The sequence below is a fragment of the Lycium ferocissimum genome, chromosome 12, assembly GCF_029784015.1.
Source record: "Lycium ferocissimum isolate CSIRO_LF1 chromosome 12, AGI_CSIRO_Lferr_CH_V1, whole genome shotgun sequence".
Lineage (NCBI taxonomy): Eukaryota > Viridiplantae > Streptophyta > Magnoliopsida > Solanales > Solanaceae > Lycium > Lycium ferocissimum.
Window position 1 is genome coordinate 1,774,896 of NC_081353.1, and position 16,668 is coordinate 1,791,563.

General features: G+C 35.3%; 1 protein-coding gene across 2 annotated transcripts; it reads left to right on the top strand.

The window, feature by feature from the left end:
- Positions 1-8,364: 8,364 nt before the first annotated feature.
- LOC132039650 (protein IMPAIRED IN BABA-INDUCED STERILITY 1-like) lies at positions 8,365-16,072 on the top strand. 2 transcript variants are annotated; one of them, XM_059430152.1, is made up of 10 exons: positions 8,365-9,423; positions 10,676-10,960; positions 11,382-11,699; positions 11,898-12,125; positions 12,408-12,505; positions 13,195-13,285; positions 13,434-13,530; positions 13,606-13,964; positions 14,854-15,062; positions 15,473-16,072. In XM_059430152.1, exons 1-9 carry the CDS (start codon positions 9,088-9,090, stop codon positions 15,004-15,006), a joined length of 1,965 nt encoding a protein of 654 aa, XP_059286135.1. In that variant the 5' UTR covers positions 8,365-9,087; the 3' UTR covers positions 15,007-15,062; positions 15,473-16,072. The 2 variants fall into 2 exon arrangements, with proteins under 2 accessions (XP_059286135.1, XP_059286134.1); XM_059430151.1 differs by having other exon boundaries at positions 8,367-9,423; positions 13,434-13,964.
- Positions 16,073-16,668: the final 596 nt, after the last annotated feature.

Sequence of the window (16,668 nt, forward strand, 5' to 3'; positions counted from 1 at the left end):
TTTTTGGGTTTCCCCTTCGTTTCCCGCTGGGGTTTTGCCTACCACGACGCGCGACGTACGCCGCCGCTTAGGTTATCGGTTCTCATTGCTTGGAGAGCCCTTGATCCGAGCCGATACTTTTGGTATATACCTTCGTTGTCCGTTTGTTCGTATATATGATCATTTGGGCACGGCGGGGCCCCGTCCCGTCTTCTCGATTCTCGTTCTAGCATGTTAGAGGCCCGTAGACATGTACCTCGCGGGGTTTGCGGGTTGTCGGGTCGTGTACGTATGCTCGAGTTGCGACTACGTACGCTTTATGATAGCCACTAACGACACGTACGGGTTTCGGTATGTATATATGCATATGTATGTTTGTTAAGTATCGTATATACGTACGAATTTATGTATGTTTAAATGGAATTAGCCGGCTGATTCGCCTAGTCTGACAGGTAGGTACGTGTGGGTGTCCAGTTAGGGCACCAGTCACGGCCCACGGGGCTGGGTCGTGACAATAACTCCTCTCCAAAGCATCATTAAATCATTACTAACTCGTTACTCGCGAATCCTTTCCGATACTTATCGTATACATTGCCTTCTCTTAACTTTCTTTCCTAACATCGAATGTCTTTGAAATCTTACTTAAGGTCATCAAATGTCACTCTTTACTTATTGAAACAACGTATACTTCGTACTCTTCGTTAGTCTATTCACTGTGCATCAATGAAATTTTTTTCGAGGTGTAACATAGAGTCTATGGCGATAGACCGATCGGTTCCAAAGATAAAACTCCTTGAAGAAGGACAGGAGCAAATGATCAAGATGGTGAAAGAGTGGACATATAAATGATTGGCCAAATAAACACGCAATTCAAGTATATTTTGTTTCACTTGAAAAAGTGATATTTTGGATCTATAGTCCAAGGACCTCAAGATATAATGTCAATGGGGGTGCAAATAAAGTATTGTGCGAAGAGTAAAATGAAAAATAAAGTCATAAGATATAAAGTACGGCTTGTGCCTTGTGTTATAAAGGTTTTTTGCGAAAATCCTAGCATTATTGTATGGAGATAAGTTCTCCTGTGGTGGATGCAATGAGGTTTCTTATCAGTCTGGCAATACATGAAAAATTTGAATGCGTATAATGAATTGTTGTCATGTCTAGTTAGACAATGAAGTTTATATGAAAATCCTTGAAGGATTTAAAAGGTTTTAAAAAAGCGATTCCATTGAGTACCCCCGAGCGTCCGTTACATCGCTTAACATTAAGAAAGATCAATTTCGATCTCACGAAAATGGACAGAAAGTACCATGTATTTGTGTAATTGGTGCACCTATATTTCTTGCTCTTATAATTCATGAGATAATGTTTTTATTAATGTGTTGGCAAGATATAATTTTACGTCTACGTGGAGATACTCAAGTAAAATCAAATATTGGTTTAGATTTATTATTTCTAACCATATCGTCAAGGGTTTGTTGGTCATGCAAATGCAGGAAGATTATATGCTTTATGTAACAATCGATGGCACGCAAGTTATTTATTTGCATATGGGTGCTGCCATATTTATATTGTTCTGCTAAAAGTCAATTATTTGCTATTTACGCAAATCATGCAAAGATAACAATGACCGTGAAGCAAGCAAATGACATATTGATATCGGGATGAGCTCAAGGATGTAACATCTTTGTGGATGTGAGTTGGTCACAAAGACATGACCAATATCAACACTTGGAAAGCTGGTATATAAGATCATTGGTAGGCATCATCTACAAGAATTGATAAGTTGAAGGTGGAATAGAATAAAACATGTCTGGTTGAAAGTTATTTTCACACATGATCTTCAAAGGAATGGTGAAAAGATATTCAAGAAATTCAAGTGACAATTTAGCAGATTTGTTAACGACAGCATGGTCAACCTCAACATTTGAGAAGCTGATATACAAGATTTGAATGTGTCGTCTTCGAAATATCAAATGATGTTATTATTAGGGGGAGCGCTGCACTCTTTTTTCCTTAGTCGAGGTTTTGTCCCACTGGGTTTTCCTAGCAAGGTTTGTAACGAGGCAAAGAAATAATGCATATTACAAGATATGTGTACTCTTTTTCCTTCACTAGGATTTTTCCCACTGGGTTTTTCCTTCTTTTTTTTTTTCATCCACTGGGTTTTTCCTAGTAAGGTTTTAACGAGACATATTCCCACTGGGTTTTTCCTTCTTTTTTTTTTCATCCACTGGGTTTTTCCTAGTAAGGTTTTAACGAGACATATTATCTAACAATAGATATTCAAGGGGAAGTGTTATGAAAATATTAATGTGTGGATGTCTATTACTCCTCTACATATAACTCCTACTACTTCATGTTCATAACTTTTGTAGAAGTAACCCCCCATTACTTTATGACCACTGCTCCCACACTTTATTTCTATAACCCCCAAATAGGTACTACCCATGTTTATGAAACACCCTTTGGTGTTCTTAATGTATTCCTATATATAGTTGAGTTGTATGTAATAGTTGTATACTTGAACACATTTGGATGAATAAAAAATTTCTCTTGTCTCTCTATTTCCATTGTTTTCATCCTTTACTATTGTTACTCTTTTAGCTTAATTTTACCACAAGAGAATGAATGTGGCAATTTTTTTATTTTTCATTCTCATCTGCAAAATCAAATAGAGAGAATGAATACGGTAAAATTTACTTTGCATTCTCATGTTGTACAATTAATTTCAGAAAATGAATATGATTTTTGCTTTGCATTCTCATTCATTTAATAATCAATGACAACATTAAGTACTTTTTAAATGTTCATAGACACGGGCGGATTTCTAAGTGACATTCTACTACTTTTTTCTTGTAGTGAACGAGGCATTTGACCTATTATTATTATTTCATTCGTTGATTAGGGAGAAATGTTTTTGTGGTCAATCGCTCTTACCAATGCAGTCATCAGCATACTGTGGGATTGTTAATCCTTGTCCACTGGGACTCTAATCATTCATAATTATGTTTCAAAAGTTGCTTTAAGCGCAGGATTTGTTATCTAGTCAAAACTTCACCCTTAAAGAGCAACAATGTTTATTACTACTCCCTCCGTCCCAAAAAGATTATTTTATTTTGACTTGCAAGGAATTTAAGAAATAAAAGAAGACTTTTGAAATGTATGGTACAAAACAAGCCTTAAATATTTGTGTGGTTATAAATCATCTCATAAAGTTAAATTATTTTTAAATATAGAAATGTGTCAATATTTTTTTGACAAACTAATAAGAAAAGTAAGACAATCTTTTTGGGACGAGTATTACCTTTTAAACCTATACTTGTGCTATTACGTCCTGTGATCTATTACTCCTTTTCGACGATGTGAGTCTGGATTAATTGGGTCACTGGATACGGAATATGTTGGGTCTGCCAACAAAGTCCTGCATTAGTCGTTGAAAAGATTGGAAAACTACATATATAAGGTGTAGCATCTTTTAATGATGTGAGACCTTTTGAAAAAAAAAATGTGTAGGCTTAAGCTAAAGCGGACAATATCACACCAAGTTAATAGTATCTATGAGCTGATTTGGCCCAACGAAATACTAGATGATGATACCAAAAAAGAACATGTGAATCTGGCCAAGCACATTGTTATTGGGTTGGTTGGCCTCTTTTGAAAGTCTAAACTTGGGATCGCCTAACATTTCAGACAAATGGACTTCGCCTGCTTTCATCCAGGCAATGGCTTTTTTTCATTTATAAATGCCAAATATGTGAAGTTGGTAGCTAATCAGTCATCCTCTACATAAATTGTCCTAATTGTGAACAATAAAAGTTTTCAATTTCACATTAATCTATAAATCCACAGGCCTCCTCCCCACATGTTTATGTACTGTCTACCAAAGTTGGATCATTAAACTAATTCCCTAATGGCGTGTAAGGAGCTAATTATATGTGTAAGAAAGTAGCAATTTGAAGAGTGCTTCAAGAGTTGTTCCAACATATTGCATAAAATACTAAAGTAGACATAGCACAAGAAAACCAATCTTTGACGAGAAAAATTAGATAGACCAGCATGAAATTCGGAAGTCAATGGTCACTTTTGGAATTTTGTCATGATATGTTAAGTAGATTAATAAAGTAGTGTAGACTACGCAAAAGAAAACTGACTTGGTAAATGGATAATGATTTAATCGCAACAAATCAATAAATACACAACAAGCATTTTTTCATAAATACATTTATTACTTAATTATCATGCATAGTGATCGTGGTAGACACTAGATTTTAAGTTCATTGAAAATCGAACGGAAGTTCCAACAAATTACTACTATATATAAGATACAATCCAAAGAGTTTTGTAGAACTTGGTTACATTGTAACCATTTAGTTAACTTGCCAACTAAAAAGGATTTGCTACTTCAAATATTTGCCCTTATATTTGTTATTTATTACTTCATATACCAAAGTATGTTTTCAATAAATCAAGATAATTTCAAACCCTTTTTGGTAATACATGGCCCTGGTGAGGTATGTACCATGATTTTTTTCTATGTCTTATTTTTGCCCCTACGTTATTTCTTTTTTACTTGGGTTGCTACGTCCAATATGGTACATATAATTTGAGCCCTTTAAAAATACTTGAAAAGTTGTGCATGGTGATGATGGCATCCAATAGAAATAGCTATGCACAAAGATAATCTAAAATGGTAATAATAATAATTTGGAGAACTCATTTGGTACTGGCAGAGCGTCGATCATATTTTCTTAGTAATTCTAAAATTGCCATTGAATTTCTCTTGATCTAAATTTTATTAGAAAAAATTATTTTGAATATATAAAGGTTTAATGATGTAACACACTTATCCAATAGAACATAAATTTTAAAATAAAAAATAAATCGATAGAAAATAAATTTCAAAATCGATTCTTAAAGAAAATAAAAATGAGAAGAAACAAATTATTAGATATATACGTCGTTGCACCGAGACATGATTTAAGTATTTAAATTTAGCAAATGCTAATATATTTGGAGCTATATCATAGTTATAATATTATTATAACTCAAATTTAGAAAATATATTAGATAAAGAAAAAAGAAAAGAAATATTATTGCCTCACATGCATTTCTGGAAAGGAAAAGAAATTTTTTAATTAAAAAAATCATTATTTTTTCATATTTTCTTTAAATATTTTGAATAGTCAAGTACTGCAATTTATAGTACTTTTTATATAGTTTTTAATTATGTAAATTTTCAAAGATATAAAGATTCTATGCCCAAACTCACTGTTAAAATTAAACTATTTGATTCTTAAAATTTAAACTCGGCACATAAATCAAACTTAAGAATTACTTTATAATCTCATTTTGGGTCTGAAATTTCAATTTTTTTTTCGACGCTAGTATAGAAGAGGCTTGACAAGATAACAAGATAAGACAATTTTTAAGTTTTTCATTTGTGGCGTTATTGCGATAGAGTTTATGCCTTCTGCCTTTGTGGGGATGACAATAGAACGAAATAATCTTACATAGAAAAGAACAATAATTTTTTTCAAAGAATAGAAGATGAAAAAGAAAGGGGAAAGCTGAAAAAACAAAGGAATCAGTAAAAAGTAAATGTGAAAGGAAAACAAAAGAGGAGAGAAATGAAAGAGTCACTGAAAGGATTTAAAAATAAATTACGACTAAATCGATCCTGTGAGACATTGCAAGCAGGATCCCAACCAATGCACCCATAGACCTTCTAGTCCCTCTGGGTGCTCACAGCTTTGTATTTGCTATATAAAATATGCAGTTCCGAATTAGCGGGATACGGGGCTCGGTCTGAACCTCCTTCGGTAGAAAATTACACTGTATATATAAGATTAATTTTTTTTCCATGTATATAGTAGATGTTTAACGCCATTAACTTCTTCATGTATTTACTTGTTTATATTTTTCTGGCTCCACCACTTATGGCCAATGCTAATGTAGGTCCTTCCCTTCCCTGTTATTGTTAAGTGATAAGAAGTTTCTCTTTATTTTTAACTGTTAAAATTAAATTATATTATTTGATGTAAATAATAAGACATGTAAGTATTTATCCATGAGTAATTGCCAAAGTACAACCAGACCAAAGTTTTCATTAGGTTGTGGCACTCCACTCAAATGTTTTTTTTTCTTTTTCTTGGACAGTAATCATCCTATTCCAAATGGAGTAGAAGCATGCTCTCCAAATGAGTGCAATTGCTATTTTAGCTTTTCATTTACAAAAGAGAGATATAATATGGGTGTGTATGATATCGAGGAGTTTTCTTTTCAGAAAATCTTTTTTAATTTTTTTATATTTGGTTGGTCAAAAATTTTGAAAAATATTTTTTCTAGGAAAATAAATTTCATAAGTGACATTCCAAATTTATTATCTCCTCCCCATCTACTCAACGGCCCCCAACCCCCGCTCCTTGACCATCCCACCCCCGCCACCCCTAACCCCCACTCCCCACCCCATCCCACCCATAGTGTTTTGCTATAGATTACATACAAATACTTTTGGAATAATATTTTCTTTTGCTTCCTTACCAAACACTAAAAAAATAAATAAGAAACCCGCCACTTGTTTAGCAATAAAATATTTTCCGTCATACAAAACACCCTATCCTATATATGAGAAGATTAAGATTATTTTTGGAACTATGGATTATGAAGACGAAAAAGGCAAGGCTTTTTATTTCTTAGAATGCAAACACATCGAGTTGTTTTATTATCCTTATGGAACAGACAAATAAGAGAAGTGAGGTTAGTGTACTCGAAGTGAATTCGAATATATAAATACATATGACAAACTGAAAACGGTCTATGTGACCACATTGTTCATCATAGCCTAAATATATGAATTTCAGAACTACGTTAACTACAGAATTACCAACTGATACGAGCAATTTTTTTCCCCAAGGAAAGAAAACAAAAAGATAAAGGAGATTACAAGGTTAAGAATAGAATATTCGCTAACAAAGAAAAAATTGGAGTGACCAATCCACTAATATATACTAGTTCTGTAAAGGGTAGTAGAAGTGGAAAAAGTTGAACTCAAAACACTAGCTAGTAGCATGCAAAGAAAAAGCTATTGCCATTGTTTGTTCCCCTCATTACATACATCTTCGGGATAGGAGTTGGCGGTCTTCGCTCTTTCCACTTTTGCTTTTTCTTTCTTTATTAAGCAATTTCGTCTCCCTTGTCTTGACTTCATTTTTGTCCCACCCCCATGCCTAGTGCACTTAAATAAACAAGATTGGGACGTGGGGGACCCCTCACCTCAAGTCATTCCATTGAGACCACTACTATTAGAGAAACTTGAACCGAACTGTATTTATAAACATATTACTTGCAGATTTAAACGTTGTGAAACACTTGCAGTTCATTTACCCTAAACAGAGAGATTTCAACCGAGTCCTGAGAGAAAAAATACTTTTCGATACAAGTACTTTACCCTTCGTAATGAACTTACCCAGTGTAAAATTGAGTTATGTTAAAATTCTAAAAGTTTAATGGTCCAAAACACATTTAAATTATTGATTTTTCTCGAGTTTCATACTCTAACTATTCGTTGTTCCCTTTATCTATCTAAACTATTACTGTTGAGTGGGCTAAATTTTGAAATCAATCGATAATAGGCGCGTGGAGGTCAAGTCAACATCGGAGGTGTTTTAATGCAAAGAGAGTGACAGTTTAGAGAGGTAAATGGAAAATAGATAGTTGAGATATGAAACTCATAAAAAATGATAGTTTAAGTGTGTTTTTGATTATTAACTCAATTTGAAATAAGAATTTTTTGTAGGAGTGCTTTGCGCTCCTTAATGATTCTACCCGGTGCAAAACTAAGTTAGTTACGTTAGTAAATTTCAAATGACGAATTGTTAAACCAAAACACAAATTTATAAACAAATCTACTTTCTCCACCACATACTTCATTTGGTCGGCACTTTCTTGGATATTGTTATCCCTTTTTCTTTTCCACGGAGTATTCTGATCAATCTCTATCTCAGTTCTAAAATATTTAGCGGAGAAAACAACAAAATCCAAACATTAGGAGAATTTTAAATTTCAGCAGTAAATGCTGAGACAAGTCAAGAGTTGTTGCTCGGAAAAGACTGCAATCTTTATTCTTTGTTTCTCTTACTCCTAAATCACAATTCATTTGGCACACTTTCTTTTTGAGTTTGTCCCAAAAAGAATATCATTTTTTTTATATTTAGAAACAATTTAACTTCAGCCATATAAATATATAAGGTTTGTTTTGAATCAAAAATTTCAAAAATCTTCCATTTTTTCTTAATCTCCATGTCTTGTCAAATGATGCTGCATAAATTGGGACGGAAGAAGTAGCTTTTTTTTTTTCCCTTACCCTGCTAGATTCATTGCCCATTAGCCTAAAAAAAGAAGTTAGAAACAGTATATTAGCAAGTCATTCATACTATGACTGTTGAAAAGTCTATAATTTCCTTTACTCCGTTATTTTCGGTCCATCAGTGATTGTTAACCCCTTTTAAGCTCTGGTTTTCCCTTGTCCACCTTCCGCAATTAACGCAGGAAAATATTAAGCTAGAGAGAGAGAGAGGAAGTCACTATGGACTGATTTTTGAGACTTTAAAATAATATTTCAATGGTCTCGAGAATTTGCAATGCTACTTCAGAAGTAAACTTGACCCACGTAAAGATTCAGTTAGATGTCATCTGGGTCGGTCTTGTTTTCCAGCGAGAGTCAGTGTAACATATTTATACACACACACATATTCCTTTTTGCAAATGGTTCAAGTGGAAATATTGCTGAATTTGCTGCAAATAGCTATATTGGCCTCTGTTTGATGGTGTAGGGGTCATTACACTACTAGAAAAAGAGATTTTTCGCGCCGTGAATTAGTGGGAAATTTGTTATTTTTCTACCTCATTCTCACCGAACCACCTCACTTAGAAAACGCACGGTGGGAAACAGGTTTCCATTGAAATGCTAAAAAATTTCCTAATTTTTCCGTGTGAAAACACTACTATTTTTTTCTTTTCTCACTGATTCCTGTGGGAATAGTCACTAAACATTTTTCGGTCGGAAAATAGTGACTTTCTAATAGTGTTAATGTATACTTGTCCTTGATGGGCTGTGTGGCCTCAAAGCAGTTCGTGTCCATAACACCTGCATGTGATCAATATTCAGGTACTCTAAGAGAAAATGACGACAGTAAGAATGATGCATTGGTGCCTGAATTTGATTTGAAGAAGAGAGGAAATGATGAGTTGGGTGAATTAGGAAAGGCAAGTTCCAATGGTTGTGGTAGTGAGTCAGCGAGTTTCAAGCTAGGGAACTTGCAGAAGTATGTGGGAGGAGAGCAAGTGGCTGCAGGTTGGCCAGCATGGCTTACTACATTTGCAAGTGAATCTATTCATGGCTGGTTGCCACTCAAACCTGAGTCTTTTCAGAAATTAGAAAAGGTTAGTTTAGAAACTACTCTATAATATTTCTAGCTATGAGGAAAAAAAAGTTTAGGTGATTTCTTCCTGTCCAATTCTTGGGCCACTACTGGTGAGAGATACTAGCAGATAGGTGCTGGAATAGTAAGTTGGCCCAGACACCGCCAATATTAAAAAGAATCTTCCTATGATGACATTAACACCTTCTATACTGCATTGCTTAGATGTAATAGTAGTAGTCTGCTTCTTTATGCGTTGCAACCTAGGTGGCTTAGAGATATCTGATAGTTTTTTCTTTTAGCTCTTTAATCCTTGCATTTAGTCACTTCTTATTTTGGGATTTTTTTATTTTTGGGTGGTCGGGGGCCAGGGGAGAAGAGGCATTGAAACTAGGAACAGAAGGAGATGAATGAGAGATGTGAGTTACTGCGTTGTCCTAGCTGGTTGAAAATTATTACCTGGAAGAGAAGTGGAAACTTGTAGTGTTTTCTGCGGATTGTAAAGATAAAGTTTAACCTTTCTGTATAGTTGTTTCAAATCAGGTAAAGCCTGAGAAATATCTCTTTCCATTGCAAGTCACAATTAAGTCAGTATTGTGTTAGAGTAGCAGAGACTTTTTTTTTCATTTTTTTTTTGGAGGGGTGGGGGTGGGGGTGGGGGGGGTGGGGTTGTGGAGGGAGTCAATAAGCTTGTCCGAAATATGTTGTTGTAATTTGTAATTGCCTGAATTATGTGCCATGAATTCTATAATTTTGTTGGGTTCATATTCTTTCTGTTTACTATTAGTGCTTTCTATTCTAGTTTTGCTATCTTTTAACAACAGCATACAATATTCAAGTGCATTTTTCTTGAATCCTTTTGCCTTGATACAAGAAGCTGTACTGGAATCCAAGATGTTTTGTCAGGAATAATCATGTAAAGCAATTCAAACTATCAAAGCACCTCTATAATTCTTGGAGACATCAATGAACTGTAAATTTATTCACTAGTTACAAACTATGTTGCTCGGACTATTCAGAAATGTAGGCGGATGCGTGTGGGATTCTCCGAAAGTAGTGCATTTTTGGAGAAACCGACACGGGTGCGGCAAATTTTTTGGAGAGCCCCGAGCAACATAGGTTACAAATATAGTCTATGAAAGGAGTTGATGTTCGCTGGTCATCTGCAGACAGCTACCATGCTATTCCTACACTGTCAACTTTCTTGCAATTCATAATATTGAACTTTCTCACTGATGAATTTTTTGTGTTATGTGTTTTGATAACTATAACAGATAGGTCAGGGTACATATAGCAGCGTATTCAGAGCTCGTGATTTAGAAAGTGGCAGGACAGTTGCAATGAAGAAAGTGCGATTTGATAATTTTGAGCCAGAAAGTGTTAGATTTATGGCACGAGAAATTATGATTCTTCGCAGGCTTGACCATCCCAATATAATGAAGTTAGAGGGGATAATTACCTCCAGATTATCTTCTAGTGTATATCTAGTGTTTGAGTACATGGAACATGATATTTCAGGACTCCTGTCATGTCCTGAAGTCAAGTTCAGTGAATCACAGGTTTGATATCTTCTCATATTTAACACACCTTGCAGCTTTTTTCTCCTTTAATGAGATCAGTCTACTGAATACTTCCAAGGCAAACTAAGAAAATGTTTAGCAACATGCTAATTACATATTCTGATGATAACTAGTTGTGTACATGTATTCGGGAAAGGAAATTCTAGAATTAGATTATGCTATATACTAGACTAAGTACACATTAGAAGAATAACCCTTGAATACATATGTAGTGTAGCCATATTTTGTAAGCCAAGTTGGGAGAAGTAAAGATGAATATATTCCTCCACTTGTCTTCAAAAGAATTTGATGCTCCTCCTCCCCAAATTTCCAACAGCTATTGCGTCTTTTTTTCTCTCTCTTGCACCTGATGAGCGCATATCACTATCTTTGTGCTAATTAAATTCTACTCCTGTTGCAGGTTAAATGCTTAATGAAACAGTTATTATCTGGACTTGACCATTGTCATTCTCGAGGTATAATGCATCGGGATATCAAAGGTGCAAATCTTCTGGTTAATAATGAGGGAGTTCTGAAGGTTGCAGACTTTGGATTGGCGAACTTCTCTAACCTTGGACAGAAGCAACCACTGACCAGTCGAGTTGTCACTTTATGGTATCGTCCTCCTGAGCTTTTGTTGGGCTCAACAGATTATGGAGCTTCTGTGGATCTCTGGAGTATTGGATGTGTGTTTGCAGAAATTCTTACTGGTAAACCAATCCTTCAGGGGAGAACCGAGGTACTTTCTTTAATTATGAGGTCCCTTCAACACTTAATGGCTTCCTGATGGTGGAAAATAATTCTTTATTCAAGTTACTTCTCTCTTGTGAGAATAGAGGATGATAAAGTGCTCGGCTGCTAACCTGCAACATCAGAACTTTACTCTTCATGCCTTCAAAATTCTCTCCTTATCTTCATACTTGATAATGCATTTCAGGTTGAACAGCTGCATAAAATTTTTAAACTTCGTGGATCTCCAGCAGATGATTACTGGAAGAAATCTAAACTCCCTCACACGACTGTATTTAAACCACAGCATCCTTATGAGAATTGTCTTTGGAACACCTTTAAAGATCTACCAGAAAGTGCAGTTTCACTCATAGATATTCTTCTTTCTGTTGAGCCACACAAACGTGGAACTGCTTCTTCTGCCCTTGTATCTGAGGTAATGATCCACAAACTATTGTGTTACTTGTTGTTAGTTCCATGTTGTCACACTGCCACCTTAATCTGAGATAGCGTATATAGCACAATGAAAAAGATACAATCTCTTATGCCTTCAATGTGCTTTTTCTTTATTACGGTTGTGTCTGTCTACTGTGTGTTTAAGCCTAAATCTTCAATTCAAGTGAGTTTTTATACTTCGTCATGTTATATTCATCTAAGAACCATAATGATACCACGTAAATTTCAAGATTGCTAATACTTTTTCAATTGATCTGTGTAGTACTTCAAGACAAAGCCTCATGCTTGTGATCCTTCAAGCCTACCAAAGTACCCACCAAGCAAAGAGATTGATGCTAAACACCGTGAAGATGCAATAAGGTGAGAATTTAGGTCATATTATGTTAGAAGAAGCTTTTGTCTTAATAGTTTACACAATTGGATTTAGATTTAAGGAAAATCATGTGATTAGATAAGAGTGCTCTACTCTGTCCTCCCCGAACCAAAACTAACATGAAATAAAGGGAGAAGCTGCAAGCATCCTTTTGATTTATCATTCCTACGGTTTGATTGCGTCAAATCAAGTTATTAATTCAGCACAAGCAGAACTATTGATACAATTCACATCTGTAATTGACTCACCCTGCTTGAGTTTGGTCCAAGAAAAGTTTCAAGTCATCTATGGCTGAACTAGACTATGATTCGAGGATAAGTAATGGAAAAAAAATTAACCTTAATTATACTCTAAAAAATGGTGACTATGGAATGAAGTTCTTGCTTAACAAGTTTAAAAAAGACTAGGAATTTGGAGCTGGCACTTACATGTTGAATTCTTGCTTACCGAGACATCTTGACTTCCACTCATCCAATTAGCTTGTTCTGCTCTGTCTCACCCAACCAAAAACATGCAACTTACTCGGGAGGGAATAAAACTGTTTGACTAAAATTACACCACTTGATAAATGATTGAGGTTACTATCTTGCTCCTTGGCGTTGACACGAGCTCATGCAGTTGATACAGTTTTTAGGAGCTTTGCACAGATCTGAATTATGATTCTGATGATTTTCAGGAAGAAGCCAAGTGGAAGAGCCCGCGGACCAGACTTGACAAGAAAGTTAACCAGAAAACAGAATGCACTCAGTAAACTGGCACCAGAAGAGGTCCAACCGTTTCCTCTCAGCCTTTCACTTTTTAATTAATTCCTACAACTGCATGTTGTTTTTTGTAACTTTTTCCTTTTAATACATGAGTGTTTTTTTCTTTTAGTCCCTACATTATGGAGATGAAACTAAATCTTCCTTTCTGCAGAATTTACCCATCCAAAATAAAGGTGGTCATAAAAGTGACAGCAATACTGTAACTGCTCAAAAAGAAGAAAGAGATAGCATTACAAGTCTTGAGCGACGTAAGCCACCAGTTGATGTGATGGTAGAGACTTCCCATGTCAAGAATGCATCTCAAGGTGATGTCCCCTTTTCAGGTCCACTTCAAATTTCAGGATCAAGTGGCTTTGCATGGGCAAAAAGAAGGTTTGATGATTCATCAGTAAGATCACGAAGGAGATCTAGTGCGAGAAGCCTTATTTTTGAACCTTCACTTGCATTGCATTTGGAAAATAACATGGAGCCAAAAATACAACATAACTATGAACTTACCAGTGCAAGTCAGACCAATTCTATAGGCCATGATACCGCTGAACCCATCAAGCATGCAATTCATAGACGTTGGAGCCAATTAGAGCATCCAGATTCCTTTGATGCTTCTGATGGCTACCACTCACAAGAACTGTCGCTGGCACTATATCTTAAAGAGGAGACAGCTATCAAGAGAATCAATTTGGTTAGTCCAAAACTTTTCTCAAGAATCTTAGCGCCCTTTTCTTTTTATGATTTTGCTCAAAATAAAGGATTACATTGCTTTATCCCTGGTGCTTTCATTGACATTGTGATGATTAACATCTATCAACAGAATCAGTTTGGTTTGTCCAAAACTTTTGTCAAGAATCTGATTTAAGCACCTTGTCCCTTCTCTTTTGCATGTTAGCGCAAAATAGAGGACTCCATTACTTTATTACTGGAGCTTTCTTTGAAATGTTATGACTGTTAGCATGATAGACAGATTGTAGAATATCTTGTAGGATCTACATTAAGGTATTCTCAATATGGTAACTATGTAAGAGATACTTTAGATATATGAAATGAAATATAATTAGGGATATTCTACATTTAGTGTAGAATATTATGTAGCATTAGTTGTAGAGCATTATTAAGAATATTTTGATTAGTGATCAGCAATATTATCAGAATTTTAGGTTTTAGGATGTTACATCTCTGAGTCACCTCTTCTGATTCTTATTTGATGAGTGGCTTAGGATACATTAACCTTATATATTTATCTGAGCTGGAATAATACCTTGTATAGGCTAGTTGCAAGAGCTGTGGAGTTACTTAATGCTATAGCAGTTCGTTTGATGCATAAAATGTGCTTTTACTATATATTGGATTTAAGTTATATGCACGAATAGTTCAAAGAGTTTTACGCTATGAGGGTAATTTAACTTGTAATAGCAAGTTAGTTACCACTTCCCCGGTTTTCCCAGGTTATTATTAATACTTATATAGAGATGTACTTGTAATTTACCTTATAGTAACCTGATTATGTAAATATTTTTATACCGACACTTGAATGGAACTTAAACTATAATATTTTTAAATTGGACTTCAAACAGGTAGAGGATCAAGGGGACAAAGTCGATTTTTCTGGACCGCTAATGGCTGAGTGTCAAACACACAGAGTTGAAGAACTCCTAGAGAAACATGAGAGCCAGATCCGCCAGGCAGTTCGAGGATCGTGGTTCCAAAGAGGATTAAAGCTTCACTAATGTCTGCAACATAGAAGATCAAATTTAGAAATTTCTGGCATGTACAGTCATAATAGGTGAGATCTTTTGAGTTCACTTTCCTTCATTCTTTTGGAACTCCTTTAATTACTGCCATGTATCCAGACTTTTTCATTTGTACTCTCTGTCGTGTTGACTCTTAAAATTTGGTTGCCTTGCAATAGTGTTCCCCTTTAATAAACGTACTTTGTCCATGTCTGAAAGTTGATGCAGCAAAATGGAACTACTTATATTTTATTTCCGTTTAACTGCTACATGATTGTTAACACATTTATAGATTTCTGTTACCATAGTTTTATGTATTTCTGCATGTATACTTGCTGGTTTTATGGAATTCTTTATTTACTAAACTGGCAGAAGTAATGACTCCCTTCATACTACTAGAAATCAGTTCGTCTTTTATCAGGCTTTATTGGCCAGCCAGCTGATTCAGTACGTTTGTTTTCAGTTAGGAAATGGAAGGTGATTGCTGTGGTGCTCCTGTTTCACATAGTCTATGGAAAAGCAATCAGCCACAGAATTTTTATAGTGGGCTTCATAACCAATAAGTTCACATACCAGAAAGCTTCCAAATCGGTACAGAAACGATTGCAAGACTTTGAAAGCTCAGAATTGAATGGATTGAGATCTGTTGAATTCAAGACCATAAAGCCATGAAAGTACAAATTGAAGAATGAAGGAAGGAAATTAATTGCCTCTTCTCCAGATAAGGAAATCAGTACTCAAGCTCAAAAGAAAGGGATGAACTATCTTTTATATGGAGCTCTTCATCTCAATCCCCTGCACAGGTGAGTGTCAAATGACAGCTGAGAACCAGCTCTTCAGGCGTTGTGGTGGTCCAGACATGGAAGCTCATTTTTTCTTTTAAGATGGCCAATACACACACGCGAACATGGTTCCTCAGTACTGCATGTCTCTAGATATCTTCTCCACAATTTCATTCCGAGCGTTTTTTCCTTAAGCAATGTATAGTTCCATACAATGATAGAGACATCCTTTGGTTACAGGTGCACAGTTTTGCAAAGAAATAGCAACTTATTTCTCTGCTCATCATCATTTGATGAATAGCTTATCCAGCCCCTTGTAACCGCTCCACTTTAATTGGTATTTTTTTCATGAAAAGCGTCATGGGATGTAATAATCCTTGTAAAATAAATTGTGGAATTGAAGAGAATTAGGCAGAATTGGGAATTTTATTACTGAATTGGAAGGTTTACAATAGTACAACGATTACGATGCATGAATCTATCTAACTCCAAGCTTATAATGGAAGCTTGAGCTTGATTTATCCCTGCAATGGTGGAATTTGGGTAAGAATCGAGGATGAAGAAGAATTGAGAGAAGAGAGACTTTCAGAGAGATATAGAGAGAGAGATACAGATTCCATAACTGCCTTGATGATAAGAATCGGGATACTTGAATAAAACAAGATTATGATGCGGAAGCGAGAATACGAAGATTAAAGACAAGAATGTAAAGATAGGCGAAATTCGAGAATAAAATCCCCAAATTTTAAGATTCAGTGATAAGTACCCTAATTGATCTTAGTATTCAAATTAGCGGATTAAGACTAATAACGATACTAATAGAGTCAATTGAAGAACTTATAAAAAGTGATATAGAACCCTATTTCGAAGAAACTAG

Excerpts from the sequence above, each read along its gene's own strand:
- LOC132039650 (XM_059430151.1), top strand. The coding sequence starts at position 9,088 with ATGGGCTGTGTGGCCTCAAAGCAGTTCGTGTCCATAACACCTGCATGT. Across the intron at positions 12,506-13,194 it reads CACCGTGAAGATGCAATAAG|GAAGAAGCCAAGTGGAAGAG; the intron begins GTGAGAATTTAG and ends GATGATTTTCAG. Across the intron at positions 13,286-13,433 it reads GTAAACTGGCACCAGAAGAG|AATTTACCCATCCAAAATAA; the intron begins GTCCAACCGTTT and ends TCCTTTCTGCAG.